The following is a 10,950-nucleotide window of genomic DNA, read 5'->3' on the forward strand; positions in this document are numbered from 1 at the left end:
GTAGGCAGACCTAAATCTTTGGGTTTTGCATCGATTATCACCAGTACTGAATTGGGGCAATAGCGGCGTATCAACTCGTTTATGGCAATGTCATTTTGATGTAGTTTAGGACCAGTGTGATACCAACCAACAACACGCTCGCGTGCATTCACTTTTTTGAACATGCCGTACATGTTCTCCAAATAATCATGATCCAAAAACCATACTGACTTATCTTTGTCATCCTCATCGAAGGGTACTAGGAAAATGTTAAAGAAATTTGGAGGGTATTTACAAATAAAAACATATTTATAGGCATTAACTTACCAGCAAAACTGTTGGACACATCAAGTATTCCTTTAGAACGCCAACAACCCAATAATACACCGACCACTCGCCGCTGGTTGCCAATCTTTCCCATGCGGTTGAAATGGTCCACCACAGAGAGTAGCACCAGTGGGTGCACAATCACCTTGTTTACATTTACCTCCAAGGATGGCATATTTTTCTTATTTATTATTAATTATCTATAATATAATGGCCAATCTTGAAACCAAATCAGCTCGATGACTTTTGGAAAACTTTTGCTTATGCCGATCAAGAAGAAGAGCGATGACAGCGAAATAATTTTCGTCAAGTTATCAGCACTGCAACCTGTCGGTAAGGCAGCACAGCTGTTAAATAAGTATTTAACGTAAGCATGCATAATAGCTCAGTTACGCATACTTAGCGCTGCATAAGGAATGGGTTAAATGGGCTTTTAGCTCAGTTATGCATACACAGTTTTGCCACATAATGCATATGCTTAACTAAGCTATTTGCGTTTAAGCGGTTACCCAACGCATAGCACTTCACATGATGAATTCTGTGGGTTTCGATTTTTACGTGAAAATGGTATAGCAGTGCAAATGTATGCATAACTGGGCTATAACAAATTTGAGGTATGTACGAATATTCTGAACAGAAAATCCAACAGACTTTTATGTGTGAAGTGCTATGCGTTGAGTAACCGCTTACACGCAAAGCTAATTTAACAGATTCCTTATGTGATAAGTCTTAAACAACGCCAAGTATGCATTATATTATATTATTTATGCTATTATATTCTCTTAATAGTGATCCTACTTACAGGTTTTATATCTATGGGATCGACTTAAAGGTGCGCTTTTTCTACGCGTTTTGCTGTTAAAATCCGAAATCGAAAGCCTATTTTCCCGTGTAAATAGCCAAAAAGTCCTTTTTGCAGATTTGCAGAAATCCTTTTCGGAAATTAAAGCTGCAACTGAAATTATGCAAATCCCTTTCGAGAAATAATTTCAATTTGCTCGTGCGGCACTAGCAATTTTCTTTTTTGCTGCAAGTGCTATCAAACCAATCGAGTGTTGCCGTGTGAGCCGTTTTTTGGCGAATTTGTATACAATTATAAAAATGTTGAATAAAATACGAAAAATATGTGTAATTAATTTATTCTACTGATATAGAGTATTTAAGTATTAATGCATTATACATTTTTTGACTGTTTCGTGCACATTTTAGCGTGCTTTTTGACTGTTTCGTGCACATTTTAGCGTGCTTAGCAAATTTTTCAGGTCGATAATTTTGTTATAAGCATAAAAATGTCTGTTAACGTAGTTGAAAGTGGGCTTGGCTGCATTCACCATGTAAACAGACGAAGAATAGTATCGGAAAGTTTGATTTTCAGAAATAAAAACTGTTTTCGAATGCCACTTTAGATGCAAGGTGTTACTGCTCCTGCAATCTCTTTTGGAAATTCTTGAGTTTGACAGACTTTTGAAAAGGATTTGCACTTGCCACGTCTAACAGTTACTTTATTGATGTGGTTAAAGTAGCTGTTAGAAGTGGCAAGTGCACATCTTTTTCAAAAATGTGTCAAACTCAAGAATTTAAAAAATTGTTTGCAGGAGCTGTTACACTTTGCATCGAACCTTGTATTATTGAATCATGAGATCACGCAAGAACGCGACGATGTATTTATAACTGGTTTTGAGAAAAAAGTTTGCGAAAGCGGGTTCCTCAGCTGTGTATTTGTGTACATCTCAAGCACCACTATTTTACACTTTTCTTTAACTAAAGAAGAGTCAATTCAACATGACAACATTTTAAAGAGTTTTTAATTATGTATTTAATGTGGCTGACAATAATTCTGGCTAATTTTGGGTTTCTTTGTTTTCTTTGCTTGTTTACTTTTCTTTTGTTTTCCTGCGAAATAAGATGGCGTAGAACCCGTTCAAAAATCGACTTTTTTCAGTCTCTTGTTCTTGCGTGATCTTGTATCGTTCGTTAATGGGATTGACAGCTCTTGCTGCAAAAATGGAAATTGCTAATACAGAACGATCAAGTTGAAATTATTTCTTGAAAGCGATTTGCATAATTACCGTTGCAGTTACACCTTGCAATATTTTTTTCGGAAAGTGATTTCTGCAAATCTGCAAAAGGGACTTTCTGGCTGCTTACACGGGAAAGTAGACTTTCGATTTCGCATTTTGACATAAAATGCGTAGAAAACGCGCTTGCATTGCCACGTTTAACCGCACCTTAACTCTGTTATGTTTATTTTTTAGTCGTTAGATGTCGCTTTGTTTTATGTTTTCCTGACACTTTTGACGTTTCATAACAAAATTTCTTAAGTTTTTATGCGAGTTGGAAACACTTTTTTCACTTCGCTTTTGTGTCTGCTTCTACTTTCTTCTCCACTTCGTAAGTTGGATTAATATCGGTCGGGTTATATTTGGATAGATTTGTGGATTTATTCCCAAAAATCAACGGTTTGCCCAATAATAGCTTTATCGATTGTTTATATTTTGATTTGATTTGCTCGAATGTAGTGTATTAACTATAGTAGATTGTAAGAGATTCTTACGTGCTCTGCAGATTGCTTACGCTTCAGGCAAGGCCCTATAACGCCATAGTTTCGTGTGAAAAGACTATCAAATTTATCTTCTAGACTCACGTACGTGACTTTACTCAATATTTCAATATTTTAAGACTACAATTTGCAAACTTTATTGCTTTGCATGACCAATTTTAATCATATTTTTTGTCCTACCTTGAGCAGGGCTGCCAACCATTAAACTATTTTATGTTGCGTCGGAAAGGGAAATATGTAAATATGGGTGTGCGTTGGACCAGTGACCTAGGTGACCAGTGACAAGCTTGTATTAAACTATTATAAACTGACTTATATTTTTATTTGCAATTAGAAGAGTTTATTTTCAAAAAATAAATTGACAGCATCAAATTCCGGCGATATCGATTCGTCGAATGCTTTACGGAAAGTGTGAAAGTTGGCAGTCCTAAAGTAACCGCCATTTTATTTTAGTTATGTGTTCTTTTCGACGTTTGCAATGAATGTAAATATGGGTGACTAATAGCAGTAGTGATAAGCGGCGTACCTCATTGTAAAAGTATTTTATATTTTATAGAAAAAAAGTGAAAAGGCTGGTAATATTAATTAAATGAGCATTTGACGAACTATGAATGGAACTGCCGAGCGCTGTAACGCGAACGGCTAACGAACGGCAGCTGATGGCTGGTTGACTGGCTGCCTCTGCGTGTGCATGAATGAACCAGGAATGCAATGAATATCGACTGGTTTGTGTGGCTGGTTGGTTGTTGGGTGTGATTTTTCGTAATACTATTTCGAAACCTCGAAAACTTTATCGGTGCCAAATATGATTAAATGATAACTTCATTTTGTAGCACTCACGGGTATCATTATCACTAAGTACTTGAATAATCGTCGATGTCATAAAAACGCTCATAAAATTGATTTCCTCGCCGCAGTTTGACATTGTCCCGAAAACTAACATCCCGGCAAAACATTTCCAAAGCATGGTGTAGTCGGTGAAAAGGCAATTTAAATACGTTTTTATCTACCTACCTAGTTATACATAACTACGTGTTAATTAGAGAGCAAATTAATTCGACTTTAACATAATATTGCAGAAAATGTAATAAGTAAACAATGCGTTTTGATAATTGCAGCTTAAATGATGTAGACTGATGTAATATTTTAAATTTAGCGAGTTTCAGCATTCGCAAACAATTGAGCAAGCTAGTCATAAACCCGTATCATATGCTAATCACTGTGCCAGATGTGGCATTCCGCAATCTAAATATCTTTATAAACAAAATTTGCAATAGGGTTTGGCGAAATCTACTTTCACCAGCTTTTATTATGAGACCTAAAGCTACATAATTTATGCTTAAAACAACATTATAAGTTTGGAATATTAGGAGAAAATTTCAGGTATTGATTTTTTTAGTTTCACACTGCTGAGTAGTTTTATACGACCCATTTCAATTGTTCATCTTTTTTTTTAATCTTATTGCATGCGTATATTTTGATTCTATTGTATCTTTCTTTGGTTTTACAGTTCTAAGCGTACGTTTACAAAAGCATGAAGACCTAATTTTAAAGCCGCTAATTAAATTAGAGAAGAGAGGAAAATCGTAAAGAACATTGAACGGCGAAAAAGCAATACGGTGGTAGGGGAACACGTGCGTCACCACTAATACTGCTACGGCTACTGCTGCAGTTGCGGGAGAAGGGCGACCCCTTTGCTTGTTGAAATTGAGCATAAACTTGTGGAAATGTTTTTGGATTGATTTGAGAAGAGAGAAAAGAAATTCAACTGAGGAATTAGCTACTGAAAAGCAATTAAGCTGATACACGAAGGCGAATGAAACTATTATTTGTGCTTAAAGCAAAATGTAGTACCTTTGGATTGTAAAACTGCTGTGGATTTTTTTTTTTAACCTTGAAGTAACTTAACCTTACGACGGAAATAAATAGCTAACTTAAAAATCAGTTTATAAGAATAACAATGTCGTTTATAAATAATTTGAAAAAGGTGTTCCACCTTGGCGGTGGTGAGGCGAAGAAAAAACGCCTTTACAATAATATCAAGATGGACACAGACCCTGCGGAATTTTGGGAAATGGTGGGTGAGCTGGGTGATGGCGCTTTTGGCAAAGTATATAAAGCGCAACATAAGGAACATAGACGCTTCGCAGCGGCAAAACTATGCACATTGGAAGATGAAGAAAATCTTAGTGATCACATGGTAGAAATTGATATTTTATCAGAGATAAAACATCCAAACATTGTAGAATTGTATGAAGCGTTTTCAATTGAGGATAAATTATGGGTGAGTTTGTAGCAGTGAATACATGAACGTACATATGTATGTACATACATAAATTGTAAACACTTATGCAGCATACCTGCATGTCGTCACCAGAAAAGCAAAAATACGCNTTTTCAATTGAGGATAAATTATGGGTGAGTTTGTAGCAGTGAATACATGATACATATGTACATACATAAAATGTAAACACTTATGCAGTATACCTGCATGTCGTCACCTGAAAAGCAAAAATACGTAAAAAATATCAACGTTGAAATGCAAAAAGTCATAACGAATAAAAAATCTAAAATTCAGTTCTTGACTAATATGATGGGTTTCATCGAATTACAACCCCCACATTATTTTATGAAAAAAAATAAAATATTAGTCACGACTTTTTCCATTTCATTTCCGAAGTTACGTTTTTTTTTACATTTCAGGTGGCGATAAGTATATAGTATGTATGTAGCATTTTGCGTTTACTTACGTTTTCGGTGTTTATCGTATTGTATTTGCAAATATTTATTTATTTTCAGATGTTAATTGAGTATTGCGATGGCGGCGCGCTCGACAGTATAATGGTGGAATTAGAAAAGCCGCTGACGGAACCACAAATTGCCTACGTTTGCCGACACATGACTGAAGGTCTGAGTTTTTTACATAAAAATAAAGTAATACATCGTGATTTAAAAGCTGGAAATGTACTACTAACAATGGAGGGTGGTGTTAAATTAGGTTTGTTATTACAAAATAAATTCATTTCCAAACACTTTTTTCTCATCGCTTTCTTTTCACGCTTACAGCTGATTTTGGCGTGTCGGCCAAAAATAAGCATACTCTACAGAAACACGACACATTTATAGGCACACCGTATTGGATGGCACCTGAACTTGTGCTGTGCGAAACATTTCGGGATAATCCTTACGACTTAAAAGTGGATATCTGGTCACTTGGCATAACTTTGATAGAGTTAGCGCAAATGGAACCACCAAATAGTGAAATGTCACCGATGCGTGTTCTACTAAAAATACAAAAAAGTGAACCACCAACACTGGATCAGCCCTCAAAGTGGAGTAAGGAATTCAATGAGTTCCTAAAGAGAGCTTTGGTTAAAGTGAGCGCATACAAACACACACAGAAAATTTCAGCAATGATTTTCATTTTATGCATATGCGTATTGCTTTCCCACTTTACAGGATCCGCAACAACGTCCAGGCACAGATATTTTATTACAACATAGATTCATTAATTGTGAATTAGACGCTAAACCTATAAAAGACTTATTATTAGAATATAAAGCTGAAGTGGTTGAAGAAGTTGTCGACGATGATGCTGAGGTGAGTATTATTTTGAAATGTTTATCTTCAGAGAACTATTGTATTTTAGTACGTACATATGTACAAATGCAAACAAAAAAAACACTTGCTTTCATTATTTGATTATTAATAATTATAACATAATTTCTTACACGCTGCTAATTTCCTCGCGCAATGCGTTTTGTACCATATAAAACTGCACGCTAACATTGAAAAAAAAAAAAAATCAAAAACAAAAACTAAAAAAAAATTGTCTGTGTGCGTTTCGTAAACTTTGTTGTTGCTTTTAGAAGCTTAAACGTCAAGTGAAGAGGCGCTCTCTTTATCAGAGGGTTGGTAAGTTAGTGGTGGACGACTTCTTAACGACCTTGACTGTGTCGGAAATTGTTTGCCACACTACTTTTTTGTATGTTTTTTTTTTTTTTTNTAACGACCTTGACTGTGTCGGAAATTGTTTGCCACACTACTTTTTTGTATTTTTTTTTTTAAATTCAAGCGAATCTATTATCAACGGTAGCATGTTACATACTACATATTTGAAATTGCATTTATTCAACTTGTTAACAATTGTGTTCTTTCGATTCATTTATTGCGAAAACATTCATTTCAAAGCCATGATAACATTTACTTGTTTTTCGAAAATGTACCCGAATGCCTTAGATACCATAATTAGTATTCAGTGGATAGACAACTTATTTGATTTTTTATTTAAAAAAAAAATTATATCGAGCTGAGGCTTTGAAACTTTTTAAAATTTCTAAGTCTTTTCTTGTTTTAAGCAGACTACAAATATTTAAAAAAATTAATCAAAACAGAACTGGATGCCCGAATTTTTATTACCACCCGAAAGAAGATCTGATAATTATTTGTCTAAAAATAATATCATTCAAATGTTGGCCGCATACAGAACAAACCGTAATAACGAGCGCTACCGCACCACGATAATGAAGGTTTTGTTCACTGAAATTGAAGCCCGTGATGGCAACATTTGGCTACAGCAAGTTATCTGTGATATCACACATCAGGATTTTTTTTGGGGTTAATTATGTGAAGTCAAAAGTCTTAGTCGATAAGACGGCTATGATTCCAAGTCTGTAAGCCAACATTACCACCAACGCGTAGTCGCGGACAAAATTTTTTATGAAATTTGTATTAAAATGTAATTGTCACAGATTGCTCTTTCGGGTTATGGATGATAAAGATTCTGGCATCAAGTTCTCCTTTATTTTATATAAAATTAAAAAAAGGTCTGGATGAATCACCCTATACATATATTTTTATATTTAAAGCTTTCAATTGAATTTGCATTTTTAAATGCCCGCTTAAAACTAATTTTTTTAAATTTCGGTTTTCAACTTTCCTCGTTTTTAAATACAATCTATAATAAAATTTAAACCAAAGAAATCGCGGTATTTAGTTTGCACGAAAATTGTTAGACAAAAACTGTATTACAAAATTTCGCGATTTTCTAAGTTGTCATTTGCCCTTCTAGTTTTAAAGCGCACCTCGCTGTTTTTTTTTGTCTAGCTTTTTTTACAAAAAATATGTTACGCTTTATCGCCTTTANAGTTGTCATTTGCCCTTCTAGTTTTAAAGCGCACCTCGCTGTTTTTTTTTTGTCTAGCTTTTTTTACAAAAAATATGTTACGCTTTATCGCCTCGTACAAAAACACACACTTCATTTTTCGTTCATTTCGTTTCATTTTTAATTTGTAGTTTTCGTTGTCGTAGTAGTTGTATTTATTGTGTATGTATATCAGTTGCAAGCAGAAACTAACAACAATTTATTACAATTTTGTTGTTTTTTCTGCATTTATGCTCATTCCATTGTTTTCACAAATATTACATTTTTGTATAATTATATACATCTCATCTCAGGAACCCCGCAACTCGGCGCTCCGGCTCGACCTGGACGATGACTCTGCATCTTTGCAGAGCCAAGATATTGACAAACGTAAGCTCTATTTTCTACATCTAACCGCACACGCCAACTGCGCTAAACGTAGCAAATGATACAATTTCTTCAGTTCCAGGTACCCCAACATCAGTATCTATGGACTCTAAAGAACCAAATCAAACAAATAGTATACCACAAAGTAAACTATCACAACAAAGAGGAGTCGCAAGCAATGTCTCTCCTGTTTTGCAAAACAGTCTTGAAAACAATATATCATCTTCTAAAGGGGCAAAGGAGGATGAACAAAAAATTAGCGTTAATAAAGCGCCAAATGAAAACGACACGAGTAAACCGCGTTCACCTGATGAAGCGCTTAGCAAGCAGCAAACAGTTGTTGCTCCATCTGCTATTGAAGCTGATAATCTTCCTGAGAAAAGCGTTGACGCTGATAGGAAGGTGAGTAACAACTTCTTTTTAATGAACACATATCTCGCACCACTATATTTGCCAAACTCTTTCTCAATTTTTTACCCGCAGATCCCTAAAAAAGAAAAGGGTAAGGCACCGCCACCTCCGTCTGCTGCTATAATTGCGCCAAAAACGTCTGAAGCACCGCCTGCAATTATTGCAGCACACACTGAACCGGAGAAACGGGCCAACGACGAACACATCCGCACAGCTGCAGTGGTCAAAGGTGCCGAGCTGTGTGAGAATGTGGAAATCGATGTGCAAGCGCCAGCACTGCAACAGTTCGTTAATGAACCACAAGAGCAGGTGCAGCCACTGCCATCTCCGCCTTCGCCAACTACATCATCAGCAGCGGTTTCGGTGAATTCCACTTCATCGTCTGTAAAAAGCGGCGCCATGCTAAGCTCGAGCACTTCACTTATCACTATAAATAGCGAGACCTCGCCATCCAGCACGCCAACTCGTTCACTTAACAATCAGGCACAGCATCGGAATGTCGTTCAACCCAACAGTTTGGACGCTGGTATCAGCCAAATAAGAGTTGTAACCAGCACGCATCCACCAGTCATCATTGACAATTCTGTAGTGCCCGCTGTACCGCCTCAAAGCGAAGTGATAATTGTTTCAAATGATTTAAACAAAAGCACACATGTGCCAGAATCTTCGACTGATGATGATTTCACTTCCTTTGACGACAGTCTTGGCGATTCGCCGATATCGCCACGACAGTCATCCATGATAGTGGCCGTGAGTGAGAAGGGCGCCGAAGAAACGGACAAGGGTGAAATTGCTGCCGACGCCAATCAGTCTATAATCGGTAAAGGATCACGGGCGCGTAAGCTTGACGAAAGCGAGGTGCTAATCGTTAGCCCATCTTTCGTAGATGACGATTCTGCCTATAATACAGCTACGGGCAGTCATGATCATAGCGAACATCTGATGGATACCAGTCATGTGTCAGTTGTGACTGTAGGCGATGAGATAAAAGTTAAGGACAGTAGTCACCTGAGCAGCGATCTATACGATACAAGATTAAGCAACGACAACAATATTCTGAATAGCCAACGACCATATGTAAAGAATCACCAAAATGGCCAAATAATCACCGGCACACCAACAGAAGATGTAAATATTATTATAAACCGCAACACACCACAAGACATCAGTGTCGCTAATAAACGGCCCTCACCAGATAATAGCGTTGGTTCAGTGGACTCACGAACACTGAGTGAAAGCGGTTCACTGCCCTCAACTGGCGGTGTTATTCGACGAGCTGTGGGCTTGAATATCGCAACAGTTGATCAGAGTGACGTTGAAAGTATCGGCACCACAACTAGTCATGATAGTCGCAACGAGGCGGAGGCCCCCATAATGGGCACTAAGATACCCGAAGATGAAGAAGTTGTCATACGTCGTAAGCAAGGACCATTATCACCGAAAATAGTAGCACCACCCGGTCCGACTAAAGAAGAAATTGAACTACGTAATTTGCGTAAGAAAACGCGAAAGCGTACGCGAAAATTCGAGATCGATGGTGTACAAGTGACGACAACCACAAGTCGTGTCATCTACGGTGACGAAGAGACTGGACGGCTCTATGATGATCATGTGTTCCGCAAACAAGAACTAAGAGAATTGAAAATGTTGCAGAAACAGGAAAAGAAGCAGCAAAACGATTTGCAATTAAAGGAACAAATCGCTAGAGAGCAACAGGATCGACGCTTCGAACAGGAGCGAATTTCGCTGGAGAAGACTTATGAAGCCGATATGGACACCTTGGCAAGACAACAGAAGCAACTAATTGAGAAGACAGAACAAGCGCAGGAGCATGAAGTAAGTATGATTGTTGTAGAAAAAAATTGCACTCATACGTATATATAGAAAGCATCTTGGAGGCCATCGTTGACTTGCCGACGTGTGTCAAGTTAGCACTACACTTTTCGAAATTGGAAAAGTTAACTACGGCATTAATTGTAGTGTTTTTGTTGTAAATTTGTTGTGGAAAGAAAAAATTTGTAGCTCTCGTTTTTTAAGAAAAAATGGTATGTAGTGCTAACTTGACACCATACACCTAGTCGATAGAATTGAGATATACATACCATTTTTTCTTAAAAAACGAGAGCTACAAATTTTTTCTTTC

General features: G+C 36.9%; 2 protein-coding genes across 10 annotated transcripts in view; one reads left to right on the forward strand and one right to left on the reverse strand.

Moving 5' to 3' along the window:
- The window catches only part of Rpn8 (regulatory particle non-ATPase 8), a 3,982-nt gene extending 3,380 nt beyond the window's left edge, over nt 1–602 (reverse strand). The window contains exons 1-2 of the mRNA XM_017613037.1: nt 307–602; nt 11–238 (exon numbers count right to left, since the gene is read on the reverse strand). Of these exons, the coding sequence (XP_017468526.1) occupies nt 11–238; nt 307–481 (403 nt within the window). The 5' untranslated portion in view covers nt 482–602. The remainder of the gene's footprint in view (nt 1–10; nt 239–306) is intronic.
- Nucleotides 603–2,639: 2,037 nt separating this feature from the next.
- Nucleotides 2,640–10,950, forward strand: part of Slik (Sterile20-like kinase) — a 17,339-nt gene continuing 9,028 nt past the window's right edge. For 2 of the 9 annotated variants that reach the window (XM_017613047.1, XM_017613039.1), the window contains exons 1-8: nt 2,704–2,950; nt 4,377–5,150; nt 5,666–5,864; nt 5,933–6,243; nt 6,326–6,466; nt 8,324–8,399; nt 8,473–8,798; nt 8,880–10,643. In XM_017613047.1, the coding sequence (XP_017468536.1) occupies nt 4,827–5,150; nt 5,666–5,864; nt 5,933–6,243; nt 6,326–6,466; nt 8,324–8,399; nt 8,473–8,798; nt 8,880–10,643 (3,141 nt within the window). In that variant the 5' untranslated portion in view covers nt 2,704–2,950; nt 4,377–4,826. Of the gene's footprint in view, nt 2,951–3,095; nt 3,405–3,447; nt 3,592–4,143; nt 4,250–4,376; nt 5,151–5,267; nt 5,285–5,665; nt 5,865–5,932; nt 6,244–6,325; nt 6,467–8,323; nt 8,400–8,472; nt 8,799–8,879; nt 10,644–10,950 lie in introns of those variants that run through there. The other 7 variants (XM_017613042.1, XM_017613041.1, XM_017613040.1 and 4 more) reach the window with 7 other exon arrangements.

This window comes from Rhagoletis zephyria, unplaced genomic scaffold (assembly GCF_001687245.7).
Source record: "Rhagoletis zephyria isolate East Lansing unplaced genomic scaffold, Rhagoletis_zephyria_1.1 Rzeph_scaffold_00601, whole genome shotgun sequence".
In the NCBI taxonomy this organism is placed as follows: Eukaryota; Metazoa; Arthropoda; class Insecta; order Diptera; family Tephritidae; genus Rhagoletis; species Rhagoletis zephyria.